Raw genomic sequence first — 20,362 nt, forward strand, 5'->3', positions numbered from 1 at the left:
TTTTCTTTAAAATATAGACTCTGTGGCTAGAACTCAGATCCTCATGCTTGCAAAGCATGCATGTTACCAAAGCTGAACTATCACACCAGCCAAGGCCTGAGTCCAGGTCTGGTCTCTCCCATGTGCATTTGTTTGTTTGTATCACATTCTGGAGACTTACGGTTCTTAGAATCAATAAAAATTAACGTTCTAATTGTATCTGTGTGTGAGTGGGTATTATATATTTGGTATATGTGTACAAGTGAGTGAGTGAGTATATATGTGTGGATTATGTACATGAATGTTTGGTGTATGTGTCTGTGTATGTGGGATATATGTATGTGACATGTATATGGAGTATGTGTTTAATGTGTGTGAGAATGTAATGCATATATGTGTATGGAGGTAGGTATGTGTCTTGGGGTTTCTATTGCTGTGAAGAGACACCATGATTACAGCAACTCTTATAAAGGAAAACACTTAGTTGGGGTGGCAGTTTACAGTTCAGAGGTTCAGTCCATGATGGTGGGACATGGTGGCATGTTGGCAGTCATGGTGATGGGGAAGCAGCTGAGAGTCCTACATATTGCAGGCAACAGGAAGTGGTCCATGACACTGGGTGGTATCTTGAGCATAGAAGAAACCTCAAAAGCCAGGATGACACACTTCATCAACAAGGCCATATCTCCTAAGAATGCCACTCCCTTTGGGGACCTTTTTTCCCAAACCACCACAGTATGTGACTGTGTGGTACCTGTGGTACATGCCTGAGTGTGTGGTGCATGTGGGAATCTGTGGTACATGTGTGAGCATGCAGGGTGCACACACATACACACAGGCCAGAGGAGAACATTAGATACCCTAACCTATCACCCTCTGTTCCCTGAACCCAGAACTAGGCTGGTGGCTAGCAACCTGTTTCCAACCTCACAGTGCTAGGTTTACAAACCAATGGCCATGCCTAACTTCTTATGCAGGTGTCGGGGATTTGAACTCAAGTCCTTGTGCTTGCATATCAAGTGCTCTTATCCTTGAGCCATCTCCTGGGGTTCCCCCTAATTGTTTTCTTCACATGAGTTCATTTGTTCACCTTTGGTAGATCACACTGTGAGCCCCAAAAGGGGATGTTCTAGAACCATCCCTTAACACTTTGGGTTCTCAACCACTCTGCATTGAAAATAATAACAACAGTTACCACTTGATTGCAAACTATTAAGTCTGAAATAATCTGCTCTTCTCTTCCCAAGCCGTCTCTCACTTCGCAGGCTAAACGGAACAGATATTACTAGATCCAGTTTACAGGTGAGAAAAACAAAGCCTCCCAGCAGGCCAGATGTAAATCAGCAGCTGGGGCTCCACGCTCTGCCTTCCCCATCAACTCTGCCACCCTCTTCAAGTCACAGTCCAAAGGACACACAAACCAGAGTTAACGTGTAGAAGCAGATTTTTATTTAAAACATGTTACATATATCATTTCCTTTTTCCCTTCTGAAAACCTCACTATTAAAGGCTGGTCTCAGATTTTCAAATTCAAAAACACTCATTTCAGAAAGCAAACACATCTTATAACTAGAAGAACAGAGAGTGGTAATGTCAGTGCCGGGTAATGGATGAAATGTGTTGGGGGCTGGAACAGCCGTCATGCTTTCCCGAGTACCTGTCACTTCGCTCCCAAGCCTTTCTTTCTACCCATCAGTAGCATCCAAATGCCAGCAGAGGGGCCCAGAGACAGGTGGGGGCAGAGACTGACCTCTGAGCCTTCACCCTCCTGTACTGACTTCTCACACCTGTCCCTTAGCCTGATGCAAGCTCTGCCTTTCTGCCAGACAACTGAAAAGCAGGCAGGGAGACCCAAGTTTCTCTACACATCTCTTTACCGTTCTTTAGGACTTTTCCTCACCATTCTATCGGCACGCACACACACACACACACACACACACACACATGCATATGCACACACACATATGCACACACATATGTACATACACACACATGGATGAGCATGCGCACACAAAGATCTATTTTCATGTAGCAATGTATCTATGAGTCTTGGTATCTGATTCTGAGCATCTTTCATCTGCATAAAAAAAATGGGAGACACCTAGTCCCTGAGGAAGGCAGAGCTTTTCTGCACTCCTCCCCTGGTAATCTTCCTAGGGATACCTAGGAAACATGGGAATTTATATAAGGGCCTTGTCCAAAACAACTGGAGATCGCCTCCTTCTTCCATGTGCCCTTGATTCTTCTAAGAGAGAGATCTGGGGCTGTGGTCGCTATTACCTGCCTCTTCTTGACATTCAGGCAGTGGAAGACGTACATAGGAGAGAAAATGGTTTTCCAGTGTCTTCTCTCATTTAAAAAAAAATTTCATCTTCACAGCAGAGTTGTATTTTCCCAGGAGAACCTGAGAAGCACAATGCTCTCTTTGTTTCGCCAAATCCTGGGGAAATTCCACTGAACTTGGTGGCTGGTAAACTGGCCAGGATTCAAGAGAGGATGGTGGCTTCTTGGACATTCCCGTTTCTGAAGATTGTGGAGGAATGCTGGGTGAACTGCCAAGGAGGTAGGCAAGGATGGTTTCTATCATAAGGTTGAACTTAAGGGACTGCAGGATGGCAGGCGGTGACACTTCCAGGGATACTTTGGTGTGCACAGTGACTCCCTGGAGGTCTTGGTACCCTTATGAGCCGTGTGACTCTCCTGGCAGAAAGGCTATAACATCAGTAACGTGAGATGTTTGCCAAAGGCACAAAACAAGGCACTTGTAAGGCAGATGCTGGCCAAGACCCAAGGGTGCCTCCTTATGATTGGGAGGAGGGAGATGTAGCCAAGGGCAGTCCACAACCAGCTCGCCACCACTCCATGGAAACAACAGATTCGAGGGAATGATATAATGTAAACTACTTGATGAATACTCTGAATTGGCTGAGAACCTTGGACTCACCCCTCCCCCCCAAAAAAGATGGGCATAGTACCAAAGAAGCCAAGACGTGGGGGGTTTTATCTGGTATGCTGCTGGTGTTGAATCCTCGTGTCTGTCCTTCCAGGCCAGATTTTGCCATGACTCCCATCCCTGCCTTCATCCTATTCAATAAGTCAAGTGAAAGGCTTCCCTGTGTGTACGGGGAGAGGATGAGGAGGGACGGGATCTGAGGAGTAGCCCTGTCCTTGAGAACACCCTCAAACTGTAATTTTGAGAATTGATGAGCAATGCCATCCAGACCCGGACCGGAAGGAGCCCAGCAGGGCTGAGAGAAGAATATACTGTTGTGAGAGACTGATTCTCCCTGTCGCAGCGTCCCGAGATCCCTTCTGGGACTGAGGCTCCCTCAGACGGTCACACTGATAGGTCATCTGACCTTGCTTTGCTGCTGGCCTTGCTAAGGCGGCGCTTGTCACTATGGTAGCCAGGAGGAAGGCGGTGGCCCGGAGAGGCTCCATTGTGTTCCTCGGGCTTCTGGCCGTACTGCATGTGGATGAAACCCTCTCTGGAAATAAGCTCCTGATCTGGCACTTCCTCGGTAGCCAGAGTGTCTGGATTCTTCCGGGAGCCCATATTATTACTGAAGTCACTTAAGTACTTCTCGCCTGGCCTGTTCTTCAGACACTGATGGAAGTCAGGGGGAGGAGTGAGGCTCTGGACCAGGCTGGTGGAGGGACCAAGAAGCTGCTGCTTATCCATACCTTGCCGGGACTTGACGAAGCGCTGTCGGATCTTCTTCCAGCCCAGGTGGTAGAGCTCAGCCAGGCTGAGAAAGAGAGACAGTGCAGCCACAGCCAGCATAAAGACAATGAAGACATTCTTCTCTGTGGGCCTTGAAACATAACAATTGACTGGGTGAGGACAGGGGCTCCTGCGGCACACGTGCAGGGTATCCAGGAAGATCCCATACAGGAGGTACTGGCCCACGATGAAGGCCACTTCCATGGTGGTACGGATCAGAATGGTGCAGACATAGGTGTTGAGCAGAGTGCCCTGGAGGACAATCTTCCCATCCACTTCCTTCCAGCAGGACAGCTCTGCCTTCTCGGCCACCGGGTACTCATAGGACCCAGGGCCGCGGGCCTCTTTGGCTTTCTCCGCATCCCGCAGCTTCTGCTTTTCCTGCATGCGCACTGTGTGCATGGCATGGCCCATGTAGACCAGAGAAGGCGTGGACACAAAGATGATCTGCAGTACCCAGTAGCGAATGTGGGAGATGGGGAAGGCTTGGTCGTAGCAGACATTCTGGCAACCAGGCTGAATGGTATCACACCGGAAATCAGCCTGCTCATCTCCCCAGGAGGACTCAGCAGCGGTGCCCAGGACCAGCATTCGGAAAATGAACAGGACGGTGAGCCAGACCTTGCCAATGACCGTGGAGTGCTTGTGCACCTCCTCCAGGAACTCCCCCAGGAAGCTCCAGTCACCCATCTTGCCAGACTTAGGAGACCGATTCCGAACCTTCTGCAAACAGAGCAGAGAGAAAAAGATGTCTGTGAGGGATGTTTCAAGAGGTTTAGAAGGTCCCATCATGCTCTGGGGCAGTCATCCATACCAATGTGTTCTGTACGAAAGCGCAACCTTGTGGGTATGGTGGTGCGGACCTGTACTCGGAACACTTGGGCAGAGGATGCGGGGATCAAGAGGTCAAGCTCCCCGTGGTCTCGTAGAACGTTAGCTATAGGCTAGCGGGGCTACACGTGAGCCTATCTCAAAAACAAAAGTAATGGATGGATGGTTTAAAATAAATGATGCATGTCCAAAAAATGCCCTTTAATTATTAGAGGCTGTGTGTGTGTGTGTGTGTGTGTGTGTGTGTGTGTGTGTGTGTGTGTGTGTGTGTGTGTGTTTTGTGACGTGGCCTGGGCATCTGGAGTCAGGTCCTGAGTAGAGTTGACCTGACCCACTTTTGTACACATGAACTGACAGAGGCTGAAGCCCCGCCCCTAGATGAGGCGCTATTGGCAACTGATGGCTGCTGGACAAGAAAGAGACAGTTTTCTTCAGAGATTTGCCCCGAGAAGCTACCATGCTGCAGTAGATGACACTTCCCCTTGCACAAACTAGCAGTGTGCAAACGATTGACTTAGTCAGAAAGAGCCGATGAAGTTGGGAGGGAATAGTGGTGGGGAGAAAAGGGAGGAATTGAAGGGAAGGGATTGGGGGTGAGGTGAATTTAGTAACTTACTTTTTAAAAACATACATTGAATGAGGGCAGAGGCAGAAGAGACGGCTCAGCAGTTAAGAGTTCTGGCTGCTGCTGGTCCAGAGGACCCAGGTTTTGTTTCCAGCACCCACATGACAGCTCACAACCTCCTGAAACTCCGATTTTGGGGAATCCTGGCCTCATAGGCTGCTGCATGCACATGAATTCATGCAAACACACAATGATACACACACACACACACACACACACACACACAAAATACTTCAAAAACGAGGACAGTGTAATTTTCTTAAAGCCAAATGTACTGAAAAATGCCCTCCCATTCAAAAGTTAGAGAGGGAATTCTAAACCAAGTCAGTCACAGCATCCATGTGAAGGTTCTAGAAATGGTATAAGGTGTATGTTACAATGTAGAGTCCATGTCTTACCTCCAGACATTCTACTGCAGAAGGTGAAGTGTGATAGTTCATATCCTGTGCCTTGAAGACATCAGTCTCTCTAGGAGGCCCAGATCCCACCTACCCCCAATCTCTAGGATGGAGAGTTAAAAAGACGTGTGTTGTGGTCTAACAGCAGGTCTCTAATGGTCCTAACCAGCACCTGGCTCCTCCATGTACATTATGCTAAACTAGACCATGTAATAGGCAAGGTCCTGCCGCCCCAGAAAGATATAAATACCAGACACCTCCTTTGCTTAGGCTTTCTCTTCTAGACCAGCCTCACTCTCCTTCTATCATAACAGCTACCCCATGTTCTTTTCTTTTAAAAATGATTTGTTTTTATTTCATGTCTATGAGGGGTTTTGCCTGAATGTATATATGTGCACTAAATGTGCTCCTAGTACCAACGGAGGCAAGGAGAGGGCACTGGGTCACCTGGAACTGGAGTTATGGATGATTATTAGGTTCCATGAAGGTGCTGGGAATGGAACCTGGGTCCTCTGCAAGAAGAGCAAGTGCTCATAACCACTGAGCCATCTCTCTAGCCCCTCTCTTCTCTCTTTAAGCTAACCCTCTTAAGAAAGCTTGTTATTTGGGTCGTACCTTTTAAACCCTGGTTTTGTTGTTTGTATGACTGCCTTGTTCTTTTCCTTCTCTCTCTCTCTCTCTCTCTCTCTGTGTAGGTATGTATGCATGTATTATGTTTTGCCTATATGCTTATGCGCTATGTGTATGCGATGCCTGCAGAAGCCAGAAGAGGGCATCCGATTTTGTGAGCCACTATAGGGGGTGCTGAGAACTGAACCTGGGTCCTCAGGAAGAGAAGCCAATGTTCTACCTATAGAGCTATTTCTCTAGCCCTCTACCATTCCTTTCTAATGCTCCCTTACCTCAAGGCCCAATCACAGTTTCCAGAACCTTTCCCCTAATAAAGCTAATTCCTGAAAAGTAATTAGTCAGCTCCTTTCCCTACCCAACCATTTCTATTCCGTTATTTCTAAAGGGGCAGCCTCTTAGGAATCTGGATTTGCAACAAGCATTTCAGATGACTGTGGTGCCAGCAGTCCAGGCACTATGCTGGAGTTGGGACAGGAGGTGAGGAGTCTGCCATCTGCCTCTGAGCACTTACTTAGCTGAATCTGTTTCCTTTCATTCAAGGAGGAGCTGTACCAGAGGACCTGGGATCCAGTGGGGCGAAGAATGTGGTGAAAGGTTCAGGCATTACTCTGGCCTGCCCTGTTACCTGGCAGGATGCACTCAGGCAACACTCTGGCCAGCCCAGAGTTCTGTGAGAACCAGGCAGGTGCAAAGGACCCCTTTAAAGGACTGACCCCTGCCCGTTTACGCTGTCTTGCTCTTGCTCTTGCTCTTACTCTTACTCTCTTTCCCTCTTACACTCTTACTCTCATCTTACTCTGTCTCTCTCTCTGTCTCATATCTTATCTCTCTCTGCTCTACACGGGTTGGTTACCTCTCACCCCCCTTTTCCCTCCCCGTCCACCAATAAACTCCACGTGGGATCATTGAGTTGCGGTTTGTGTCTCCTTACTGGATAAACCTAAACATTTTAGCAACATGTGGTATACTGAGATTCACACCACAAACACTCCATGTGTTTTGCATGGCTAGTAGGCAGAATTTTTTTTTATGACTACAAAAGGCAAGCTGAGGTGGAGGAGGAGATAAGGCGTGATGGCGAGGGTAGCAAGCTCCGCTTCTCCAGAGGTGTTTCCACTGACCAGAACTGGCTGCAGGGCATCAGCTGTGTGGAAAGACAGCCAACAAGCACACTTGGGACACTTTAAAGGTACCACGGGTTCTCAGTAGGTCCCCACCTTCAGCTCCCATAAGTTTCAGGCAATATGACAACGCTGTTCTTGTCATGTCAGTGATATGGTACAGCCATTGCAACTGTGGCTCCGTTTGCTAAGAAATCTGCTTTGTCCATCTATACCAAGTCCCACTAGATTCCCAGATGCTCTCTGTAGTGATTTGAATGAGAATGACCCCCAACATTATAGGCTTGAATGGTTGGCCTTAGTATTCGGGTGGAGTTTGGGGAGAGGAGGGCAGTGGGCGGGGCTCACTCCAAACTCTGCCCAATGTCAGGAAGCCCCACAGATGCTCAAGACCACACCTACAGGATATTTAAACAGCCTCTCAAAGGAAAGGCCATATGGTTTTCCTGTTCGTTCTCCCCCTCTCCTCTGGGGGGGACGGAAGACCACCCAGGAGAGTTTTGCTCACTAAACCTGGTCTTTTAATTCTCAGTTTGGCATGGTTTTGTTTGCTGTGTAGGCAGAGAGACGGAGTAGAGAAATCTTTCACCCAGTTAGTGGAACAGTTTGGGAAAGACTACGAGGTGTGGCCTTGGAGGAGGAGGCGTGGCCTTGGAGGAGGCGTGGCCTTGGAGGAGGCGTGGCCTGGAGGAGGCGTGGCCTGGGAGGAGGAGGTGGGCCACTGGTGTAGGGTTTGTGGTTTCCAAAGGCCACACCAGGCCCAGTCTCACTCTGCTACCTGTGGATCACAACGCAAAGCTCTCAGCTGCTGCTCCAGCATGGCGCCTGTCTGTTTCCTACCATGATGATCATGGACTAACCCTCTGAAACAGCATGCAAGCCCCCAGGTAAATGCTTCCTTTGTAAGAGCTGCCTTGGTTACAGTGCCTCCTCACAGCAGCAGAACAGTACCTGAGACACCCTCCTACCAGCTACTTCTGACATACCCCTGCTCCCAACGCTGAATCCCACTGACCCAGCCATTGCCTTCCCTGCTCCCTCCTCCTCTGCTACCTTGGCGATGCTCAGGGCACTCATTCTCCACCCAGCGCATCTTATCTTCTCCCCAGCAGGGAGATTTTGAGAACAGAGTCTCTTGCCTTTTCTTCTGTCATTCAGAGACTGGCCCAAAGTAGGTGTTCAGTAGATCTTAGCTGAGCAACAGAGGAATAAGAGGCACTGGTGTTCGCTGCCCAAAGGTAAGCCAATTGCTTGTTCCTCGCCTGTGTGCTGTTAGCAAGCTGAACCACCCAGATGGATGGAGCCAAAGAAGTGGCTCAGTGGTCAAGGGCACTTGTTGCTCCTAGAGAGGACCTAAGTCCAATTTCTAGGACTCACATGGTGGCTCACAACCATCTGTCACCCCCAAGGGACCTGGACTCTCTTTTAACTTCTTGTGGGCATTTGTATCCACATACACACATAATTAAAAATAAAATAAATCTTTAAAAAATGAAAATGAGAAAGGGAGCTGGAAATGGAGAAATAATCGCTAGTTAAGAGAACACAGGTATAGGAGCTGTTCAGACTTCAAATTCCTGTTGTTACATGCTGAGCTTAAATGAGTAATTCAGTGCTCTACCACCTCACCCACAAAGTGGGTGGAGAGACTGGGACTCAGCTAACATGTCTACCGGGTGACATATAAACAGCACTGGCACAGCGCTCAGCACGTGGCAAACAAAAACCAAAGCCATTGCCAACTAGACTGTAGTTAGGAAAAAGGAAAAGAGGGGAAAGTGTGTTACAACAGAGAAAAGAGAAATGGAAGGAAGAACAGAAAGGGAGGAGACATGAGAAGAAAATGAACATTTAAATGGAATAAAAATAAATGGCATATTCTTCCAGGATCTGGGACAAGCATTCCACATTTAATCCTGGAAGAATTTTCTCTTGATCTTTTCACTCTGCCACTCATTCCATACTAGTCCCCAAGGAAGTATAAAAATAATTCCAGACAACCACTGTAACACTTTGGTCTGATCTGCCAAGGGGTTTGACTGTGGGTCCCTTGTTTGTGGTCCAGGGGTGACACCTGGAAGTAGAAATGCCTAGGTTTAAAAAATCATATGAAAAATGGGAACACAGTATCAGGAAGGATGTCTCATTAGGAGGCAGTAATAGACATTGTCTAGGGAGGTGTAGGAATGAGGCAGACCCCCAGTCCCTGGCAGAGGGAACAAGATGAAGGACCTTTCACTTATAACTTCCTCCTGACCTTCAGACGATATCAGAACAACTTTAAATTGTGGCCATGTACCAGTTGTTCAGCTCTTAATGTGAAATAGCCATGGCTGCAGCCAATATCATGGCAACATTGAGTCCCTTTGGGGCCCAGACAAACCTCAGCCAAAGAAATTTGTAGATTAGCTACTGGGTGTTCAGAACACGAAATGCTTTCTAGATATGATCTGTTTCTCGGCAGGAAGTGTGTGTGTGTGTGTGTGTGTGTGTGTGTGTGTGTGTGTGTGTGTGTGTGTGTGGAGTGGTCAAAGGAAGTTGCCCATGCCATGAATATATTCAGTGAATACAATGGTAACTTCCCTTCAGTGCTTCAGACACGGTCCTCTCTGGTTTGAACCACTTAGACGTTCAAACTCACGTCTATCCTGAGACCCTTCAAACACTGTCTGATTCTATCCTTTCCCACTGCTTCCCTCACGCCCAGTTCTCCAGGCGTATACATACACCATGCTTTTCCACATCTTTGTCTCAGCTGCTCTTCTTTCTGTCACCTAGGATGTCCTTCACTCTGTCCTTCCATTTCATGTCTTTTGGGGGGTGGAGTGGGAGAGTGCTTGCTGTCATCTAGGCATGAAGGGAGGTCAAGCAAAGATTCTTTGCTTTTGCTTGACATAATTCCCTTTGTTTTCCTTACAGAGAGGAGTTAAACACATACTTTCAGCAAAGCACACAGTGTTACAACATGCTAATGCAGCAGTGTTGATGTTAATACACTAAGGAAGGGTAAGAAGCTAATGGAGCATTCGATGGGAGCTTGAATCTGGTTTACCGGGTTCGTAGGGTCTTGTTGGACCAGGGCCATTCAGAGGGCCAGGGATAACTAATTGTGTTCTGTAGCTCTCAGCAGCTGATCAGGTCTGTAAAATCTCTACGCTAAAAGAGGCGATCCCTAGAACCCAAATCCTGTTCCCAGGAACCACAGCAGACAGCTCACAACTGCTGGTAACTCCAGGTCCAGGGTATCAGACACAATCTTCTGAATTCCAAGGGATACACACACACACACACACACACACACACACACACACACACACCACACACACAATTTTAGTATAGTAATAAAAATATTTCTTAAAAAAGGGCCAGGTGTAGCAGTGTGCACGACAGTCCCAGCACTAGGTAAGTGGAGACAGGAGCATCTGTGTGGCTTACTGAACAGTCAGTCTAGATGAATTAGTGATCCCTAGGTTCTTCGAGAGACCATGACTCAAAGAATAAGGCAGAGACAGATTGAGGAAGGCACCTGGTATTGGCTTCTGACTACACACACACACACACACACACACACAGAGAGAGAGAGAGAGAGAGAGAGAGAGAGAGAGAGAGAGAAAGAGAGAGAGAGAACAGATAGATGATGATGATGATGAAGATAGATAGATAGATAGATAGATAGATAGATAGATAGAAGAATGAAAATGTTTCTAATCAATGAAGGAAAAGTGCCTTGAATAGGCATGGCCCTGTCCTGTGGACTGAGGTCCTGGGATGAATGAAAAGGGAAGAGGGTAACGTGAACTAAGCACCAGCATCTCTCTGCTCCTGACTGTACAAAACATGGCCAGACAACCTCCCTGTACCGGTTAGTTTTCGTCTGGACACGAACTAGATAGATTGGGAAAGGGAACACCAATTGAGGAATTACCTTCATTACACTGGCCTTTGGGCAGGTCTGTGGGGCATTTTCATGATTAATAATTGATGTGGGAGGACCTAGCCCTGGACAGATAGTCTTGGATTGTGTAAGAAAGCAAGCTGAGGGAGCCAATAGGCAGTGTTTCCTCATGGCCTTTGTATCAGTTCCTGCTTTCAAGTTCCTGCCTTGACTTCCCTCAATAATGGACTGTCACATGGAAGTGTGAGCCACATAAACCCTTTTCTTCCCGCATTGCTTCTGCTCAGTGTTTTATCACACCAACAGAGTAGCCAACTGGAACACTCCCACCGCTTCCCCATCCCGCCATGCCACTGTGATCCCAACATGTCACCCGCCTACCGTCTCCTGCCCCCACCCTCACACAATCCCAACACCACACTCTCCCACTGCCTCAGCCTCCCCATCACACTATCCCATCATCACCCCAACTATCACACTAACTAACACACCATCACACACCGCACCATCGTGTCTTCCATAACAAACATTATCTCTTCTTAAGCTGTGAGCCACAGCAAGTCCTCCTTCCATAAACTGCCTTTGTAAGGTATTTTTTACAGCAGCAAGAAAAGTAACACAAATAACAACTTCACAAAACGGTTCTAAGGAGGTTTGGATCTCCTTCCTGGAACCAGTGCTATAACTAACACTTTTCACCTCTCGAATGAGCTTCTCAGCGGTCTCCTGCGGACTCAGTAAGCAAGGACCACATTTCTCTACTCAAGGCTGAATCTCACCTTCAGGATTACAGACACTCAGCTTTTGCTATAAGTGATGGATCCTCACACTCTCTGTTCCGTGATTACTAGTGCCTGCTCTGCAGAGGGGGAAACCTAGAGGTGAGTTGAGTTGGTTAAAGAAGCAAAGACTGACTAAAGAAGCAGAGCCGGGCTTCAGTTGCTGGACAGTGGAGTACAAGGCCACTGAGTCTCCTTCTGTCTTCCCTCCCAGCATGCAGCTCGTCAATTCTCAGGTCTCTTCCCATGAGTGTTGGAGTGCTGAGTGATTTCAGACATGATTCTGCTGTTTAGTGATAATGCCCGGGGTCAGATTTTATGCAATCAAGCACTTATTTATTATTGTACTCTGATGTATCGTACGCTATATATAGTGCTGGGGAAAGTATGTAGGAAAGCATAACTCATTCCATCTTGAATGTTTACCGTCTTCGTACACTAGCCCAGTGCTGGAACTCATAGACCCAAAGGTCCATATGACTCTACGTTAAAGAAACACTGTCCTGTGGAGTAATACAAATAAAGTCAGAAACAGGCTAAAAACTAAGTGTGTTGTGCCATACACACAAGTGAAATAGCATTGCCCTTAGCTAGAAGGGAAAGTAGGAGCAGGTGGGTGGGTAAGAGGACTTCCTGGAGGAGGCAGCCTTAGTAAGTGAAGTAGATGCAGGAGTAGAGAAGGAGATGCAGGAGAGATGAGGCCATTTCTGACAGAGAGAACTGCAAGAAGGAACTCGGTGGAATGAGAACTGGCCTAGCTTTGGGCGCAAAGAAAACAAGAGAAGGGAGTCTGCCTGGGAGGCTGGGGTCAGACTGTGGAAGACACTGGAGGTCATGCCTCAGAGTTCAGAGTAAGTCTCTATTCATGTGCTCACCATGCCCAGTACACACCTTGCTTTTGAGGGCAGACCCTGAGCAGGCAGCCCTGCCTCATCCATGAGGGTTTGCATATTAAGAACCACACAGTTCGTAATCTCCATCACTCCTTTAGCAATGGCTGCAGTGTAATCCACGTAGACCACAGGAGCAGGTGTCCCCCAACACGCTTCCCAGAATTGCACCCTCATCTCTCCTGTTCAAGAGTACATATTATGAATTGCTGGGCGGTGGTGGTGCATGCCTTTAATCCCAGCACTCGGGAGGCAGAGGCAGGTGGATCTCTGTGAGTTCAAGGCCGGGCTGGACCGATAGCCTCCAAAACAATACAGAGAAACCCTGTCTTGTAAAAACCAAAAAAAAAAAAAAAAAAGAGGGAGTACATATTATGAATGAACAAAGTGGAATTTATCTGTATTCTTTGGTGACGGTTTTATTCTTTGGGGTCACATGTAGCAAACTTTCTAATATAATGTCTGATGACAATTTCTGTGTGTCCAAGTCAGCAGCTGAGCCTTGAGGTGCATTGGAAAGTCTTTGGGGTCTTGCAAACACACTAAGAGCTATTTGCTTTGCTGGCCATGCCTTGTCTCTCTTTGCCGTCTCCACAAGGATTTCCCTCCCATGTTGTACCATGCTCCTGGTGGTATAAAACAACAATGGATGAAGGATAGCATTCACGTGACTCAAAACACCGAGTGCCAAATGAGTGGAGACTGCTCTTTCTCTCCTGCTGAAGCAAAGGGCAAGATGAATGCAAAGAGTTAGTTCCCCTTAGGAGTGATTCTACATGCCCATAGGCCAGCCTCCCAGGAAGCTGGCTTAGGGACTCCTGCCTCCTGACAGAACACTAAGGAGATGGAAGCCACTTCCTTCGGCCTGCGAGAGAGACCTCTGCTTGGCTTATCAGGACCACTCAGTCTACAGTAGACAGTGTCACTGTGGACTATTCCTCATGCCCCCTCCCCTCAGATTACTGGGAAACTTTCCCAAGTATGTCAAAATTAGATTATAAGAGCACTCCACAGAGGCTAATTCTGGAGAGTGACACATGCTCTGGACAGTATCTTATAGATCTCTGTTTCTCAATAAAGGCTGTTATTCATAGTAATGATAACAATCCCCTGGGGTTCTGCTGCAAGTCCGCTCGCTCACCATACAGTGGAATGCAGCGCAGAGAAGGGATGACTTGCTTCCCAATTAAGAGAATTCTGTTGTAAAGGGACCCAAAGGGCCTTCTCAAAGAATGCCTCAGGCACAGTAGTGTGCCAGTTCAGCTCATGCATAAAGTGTTTACTGAGTGACTGTGCTGTGCCAGACAGCAAAGGCAGCTGTAAGGTGCCAGCAGAAACGTCGCCGCAGAGCGATGTGTACTCATTCACTCCTGCGCAGTTTTCCGAGTTCTCCTTTCCTAGTAGTGGTCCCTGAAAATATGTGGGAAGAATTCCATGCAAAACCAGTCTAAACACTCAGATATCGTAATCATCTTTACTATCCTCGAATTTCTCGACTACATCTCCTAGTTTATCTAGTGTCACACACACATGCACACATGCATACACACATACACACACATACACACACATACACACACACACACTGAATATCAATGACAATGGTGATCTAATACTAACATATTTCTGTGAGCTGAACACCCCATAAACATTACAGATTGTTTTGCTTTGAGCCTCACACCAACCTAAGGAAACAGAAGTCATTTTCATCCCCTTTTAGAGCTCAGAATGAGGTCACACCACTAGTAAAAGGTGGCATGGATCAAATACAGACCCTAGAACACCCGTCAGCAATGCTCCGTCTTAAAAACTGTGCTAATGACCATCTAAATCGTCTGTCCTGCATTTCCTTGACAAAGCCTCACCAGGGGAAGCTGGCTGCTTTTATAGAAGGTGACTGGATGGATGCTCATGGGACAGTTGCCACTTTGTTTGGGGTGACTGGGTGCTCACGGGACAATTGTTACACTGGGAGTTGACTTAAGTGGTTGGAGTAATTCTTACATTTCAGGTTTAAATTCTCGAGGGAATGCTCTGGCACCTGACAGTGGCTACTGGGCATGCGCCGTGAGCTACTTCCTCAGCATTAGCAGGTGACTAGGGGCCAGCATCCCTGAACCTTGATTACTGTATAAGGGAGAGGAAGACAGAGGTGAGGGGGGAGGAAAGGGACAGATGGATGGGATTCAGTTTTCCTCCTACTCAAGCCGATGGCAGATAATTGACTCCTTTTAAAATCTAATTATTTTATTCTGGCAAGGACAGATTGCTGGACTCAGAGACACCTGCCAGAACACTGTTGTTTTGAAGCCAAGAGGGTGAAGGGAGGATGCAAAGTTAAGAAAGAATTGTGTTGGGAAAAACAATCATTTTCTTCTTAAAATGTTAAAAAGGAGTAGTCAGAACTGGGTAGTGTACAGAAATACTAATTCACAACAAAATACTGGGATGTCTTTATTAATTACCCCACGGGAGTTGATTAGTTCTGATACAATAGGAATGAAAACTCTATTTATGAAAATACTCAAAGGTCTTTATTGTTCCTATGGTCTTATAATAGATTCACAGACCCTTACAGCTGCAGACAGAGATCTCCCAGACTCAATCCTATTTTTATATGAGACAACTATAGAAGAGGGACCACAGGAACATTAGCACCGCTGGGAGCAAGATGGATTTCCATGTGCACGGCTCTTTACACACCATAATTTAAAACCCATCCATTAGCTCTCTTAGGAAAGTCAGTCATATTATTCCATTTCACAGAAGAGAAAGTGGAGGTCCGAGGGTTTGGTAATTGGTCTGAAGTCCCATGATTAGCAAATGCAGCAAAGGGACCTGACTCTTACCACTCTGATCTCAAAGTCCACACTCCCTCATGTCTTTATAAAGGGAAAGACAAAAACTCCGAAGACCAACGGAGTATAACAAACCTGCGTCTAGAATACCAGTCTCAGCAGGTGAGCAGGGCATTGCTCATCTTATCCAGTCCCACAAGAAGCCTGGGATCTCTTCTGATACCTTCTGCTTCACTGGCAGTCCAGTTCTTGCTTATGCTGTTCCTAGCATTAGTCACTGTGTCAGGGGCCTCGGCCCACAGGGGCCACAGCTCTTCAGCAACTGCCACCATTGGTCACAATTCACGTATAGAAAGTTCTTCCTTTTTTAGCCAGTAAGTGCCCTTGGCTGTGGCAGTCTTGTCTGATGGACTTACAGCTAGCCAAACAGCATGCTCTGAGGTCTCATGGCTGTCACCTCTTAACAAGGTCAACAGAAACAGTCATAGCTAGATGATGGACTCATGGTTTCTAAGAAATACTGGGGCCAGGACCCCAATTTCATTGCTCTCTAGTTGAGTGTGATCTCAGTTTCCAGCTCAGAAAACAAGTGGGAATGTTTAATCATGGGCACTAAACAATATATGAATATGTGGAAGCATCTAGAACACTATTTGGCACACGAAGGCCAAATAGTGTTTTCTTTTCTGATTTTTCCAGGAAAAACCATCAACCATCAACTATTTAGTTAGTGGACTAACTAACAGGTTAGTGACACTACAAGGCTCTCACGGCATCAGGTACCGTCTCAGGGACAAGGAAATCATGGGTGACTGGAAGGACACGCATGCATCTATAAGATGGTTGTTTAAGCATCAGGACCCTCTGGGTAAGACTGAGGAAGCAGAGAGGTGAAGGTAGGCCTGCTCAGGTCAGGCTCCTCTTGTTCCTGAGGCAGACTTGCCTCACACGTGTCTTTAGCACCTGAGAATGCATCATGGGATTGAAGAACTAAAGCGCTTTGAATGTGCTCGCAGCTGAAGGCAAAGGAGTATCCAAGATGACCAGGTCTACTGGAAAGAGAGAGAGGAAATTCTCTACTGTAAACCAGGATCAGAGACGTCTCAGCTGGCTACTTCCGCCTTCTCCTGAAGGTCTGAACTGGGAAATTTCCAGGTTGGCACTGGGACTCTGGAAGTCCTTTTAGGCGCCCAGGGTTAGCGTCTCATGATGGAGGCGCTTTCTGGCTTCTGATGTTTGCTTTGCTGTGCCTTTAGACAGACGTGTTCCTTTCCCTGAACCACAATGCACTGGTCTAAAGAAAAGCAGTTAAATGCAATGGTTGCCAAGGCCCGACAATCCTAAGCTGGTGCCCTGGGGAGCCTGGGACTTGCCCAGTTATGAGAGGTTGGCAGGTGAGTGGCAAAGTCAAGAGAAAAATCAGACCCCCTAACTCCTAGCTGAGAGGTCAGCAAGCATGGTCAGCAAGCAGGCGGAAGCCTCTAGTGATAAAAGCAAGCAGCACCTTCTCAGGATTAGGTGCCACACTGTCCTTCACTGAAGAAAAGGCTTTTGTATCAAATGAGATACAATTCAGAGAGCCTGGGGCTGAGGACCAGGTCTGCAGGAGTAGGCTATGTTGTTCTATTGCTGACTGAACAGCCAGCGTGTGATAGCCATTTAAGATAGCAGGCTGGGGGATGTAGCTCAGTGGTGTGTTGAGTACTTGTACTCATGTACTCAGACCCTAGTGTTCAATGGGCAACAGTAAGCTGGCTTTGTGCAATGCTTACTAAGCCTCACAGAAGATTTCCTCCTACTGAAGCTGAGGATAAGAGACATTAAGTAATTTCCCTGAAGTCACACAGCTAATTTACACACCGTACATCCGAATTAGACAGTCATGTCCCTCTGCGCTATTTCAATCCCTCTGCTTCCAAAACAGCAAAGCTCCCTTTATTTATCAAAGTGAATGGATTACTGCATTTTCCTCGCCCATTATTTGCTAATATGTCAGAAACAATTGATTCAGAAAGTGGCACTAAGGTACCATTCACAGGTCAGTCTCTTCCAGCAATGGGAAGGAAGTCGGCTTTTCTTACAGGAAAATGGGCATCTCTCCTTCCTGGCTGGCTTAGGCCTTGAGCCCAGAGCCATGCCTGCGGGCATTCACAGAGCTCACACAGACAGCTGCAGAAATCCCCTGTGGAACAGTCCTTCCCTGGAAGGCAGAGAGCCTGACCTCAGATTCCTGATCGAGGGGCTACAAGTCTCCCACTTCTGGTCCTGAGTGATAGACATAGCTCACCTGTCCCATTTTAATTGGCAATCCCCAGAGATGTGGTCAACCAGTACCCCAGAAACCAGGTGGCACCGTGACAGCCTTGGTGACTGCAGGAGTCCATGACTCTGCTGTTTGCACCTCCTAGCGCAGCCAGCTGAGGTGAGGAGGGGAGGCAGGACCAGTGTGAGTGCCCAAACCCAGGGTTGTGGAGATGCTTAAAGGGAAGCACCAGGAGTGATGAGAACAGGACCCTGGCCAGACACCACTGGAGTTCCAGGACAGCCTCGAGACAGAGCCCCCCCACACTTAGTGATGGCCAGACACCACTGGAGTTCCAGGTCAGCCTCGGGACAGAGCCCCCCCCCCCTTAGTGAGTGCCGTGGCTCCGTGAACATGACCTGTCTAGGAAACACAGGACCTGGAGGACATCCCTCTTGGGGTTTTCCACTCTGCACTGGACTCCTCAGCTGCTGAGTGAGGAAAGGGCCTGGAGGAACAGTCACAAGTTGTAGGCTCCAAATGGCTCTGCTGCCCCAGGGGTGGGGTGGAGACCTGACAGGAAGGTACAAAGTCCAGAGTCTGTCCCTAGAGAGCAGTGAATCAGGCTCTGGGTTGGGTTAAGACTCTGGGGACAATGGCTAGGGAAGATGGAGGCCACCTAAGTCGCTACTGTGAAAGTCAAGCTGGTGTGCCTGCCAGCCACAGGGCGGGGCCAGTCAAGAAGCTGCCCGCACTCAGCAGCCCTGGTCTCCACCCTGGTGAGCATCTCTGGGTTTCAGGTCCCCTGGCCCTTTGTCCAGTGCTCTCCCACTGACCATCCTTCTCTCAGGCCGGTCTGGCCGTGCTATCCCTAAACCCTGGCCAGGATGCACCCAGGTTAGTGATGAGCTGAGGAGTCACCAGGAATCCCTATGATGGACATGATGATGGGGCACTGGGAAGGGAGCGCACCAACTGAACGAAGAATGGAAACCCTGTGTCGAGTGATGCTTTATAGTTGGTTCTGAGTTGCGTTGGAGCCCATGGAATCAGTTCTGCATGGTGTTGCTACTAACTGGACCAGAGAGGGTCCCTCTAACTTCCAACATTTCATGGGAGAACAATGAGAACCAGAAGGAGGAAGTGTCACACCCAAGGTCACATAGCTACTTAGGGGACCAGCCCCAGGTTTCCGAGCCCCCAAGTCTGGATTATATTGCCACATGATCAGAAGCAAAGGAGGGAACTGACAGAAGTCGCTGCCTCGCTCTGCTGCCTTCAGGTAGGATGGAGCCCTCCAGGCCTCCTCCCTCGGATTGGATCTCAAGGTCTCTTTCACCTGACCTCAGGGGCGACCGGGATTCTTGTACATGACCACTGAACAGTGGGGGCAAGCTACACAGCAGGAAGCTAAGCAGAGAATATTTTTAAACTGTCCAACATGCCTTATGAAAGAAAAAAAAAACCCAAAGTGCTCTCCTAGACTCCATGGAAAGCATTTCCAAAAAAGAGATCCCATGCCTAGAGAAAACATTGTAAAACACTGCTGGTTTTTGTTTTTAAAGGGCTAATTCCCACTTACAGAAAGTTCTTGGAAATGAACTAGTGACCCACTTCTTAAGATGCCCCCAGAGCACGGCAATTCCACAGGGGCAGCCTGTGACCCGAGGGGCCCTGGCCCCACTCGCATTTCCGTGGGACCAGGAATCAGTAGATTTGCCAGCCTTCCTATTTAATTTAGCCAAGCTTCACTAGGGCAGGAATAGGGACGGGTAGGGAATCACAGGTACGCGGAGGAAGACTTGCTTCTGATCCAGCCTCTGGAGAGGCAAGTCTCGGTCTCTGAGCTACTTCCCGCTGATGTGCAGTGTTAGCTTTTAAAGTTCAAGTCCACCCTTACCTGCTGCTTTTCCTCCTCCCTGGCGTTGGTTTCTTCAGGCTCTGGCTGCCGTTCAACTGCCCACTGTCATTTGAGCCCGTCAGTTGCTCCCTCCCACCCTCTTTTAATCGGTGTCCTATACCCTCCCTCCTCCCGCTTCTTCCTCCTCTCTCTCTCCACCCCTTTCCTCCCTCCCTTCTGTCTTCTGCGCTCTTAGAATTTTACACTCATTTAAAAGTCATCTCCCTCCCCGCACCTCGCCACCCCCCCTCCCGTCCCAACCCCGAGACAGACAGCGCCCTGCCCCCTCTCCCCAGGCTGCTCTCCCCGGCGATCCCGGTGGCTGTCCTGGTCCTGGCAGTCAGCGCACTTCTCAACTGGCTCAGGCACAGCCTCCCCGGGTCTTCACCCCTCTGCCGGAGGCTTCAGAATTCTGCTTTCCCGAAGCACCCCGAGGAAAATTCCCTCTGCCCCATCCTTTTTCTGTGGCCATAAGAGAAGGTGACCATCCACCCAGCAAGCCCTCGAAGAGCCTGGGAAAACGTAATTCTCCCAAGCCACAGCTGCTTGG

At 48.1% G+C, this 20,362-nt stretch overlaps 1 protein-coding gene across 1 annotated transcript; it reads right to left on the minus strand.

Annotated features, from left to right (window-relative positions):
• Positions 1–1,405: 1,405 nt before the first annotated feature.
• Gja5 (gap junction protein alpha 5) lies at positions 1,406–19,925 on the minus strand. The gene is made up of 2 exons (XM_013123772.3): positions 19,813–19,925; positions 1,406–4,426 (listed from the first exon to the last, which is right to left on the minus strand). The coding sequence occupies exon 2, from the start codon at positions 4,391–4,393 to the stop codon at positions 3,317–3,319; it is 1,077 nt and encodes a 358-aa protein (XP_012979226.1). The 5' UTR covers positions 4,394–4,426; positions 19,813–19,925; the 3' UTR covers positions 1,406–3,316.
• Positions 19,926–20,362: the final 437 nt, after the last annotated feature.

The sequence above is a fragment of the Mesocricetus auratus genome, unplaced genomic scaffold (assembly GCF_017639785.1).
Source record: "Mesocricetus auratus isolate SY011 unplaced genomic scaffold, BCM_Maur_2.0 Super-Scaffold_100009, whole genome shotgun sequence".
Classification (NCBI taxonomy): Eukaryota; Metazoa; Chordata; class Mammalia; order Rodentia; family Cricetidae; genus Mesocricetus; species Mesocricetus auratus.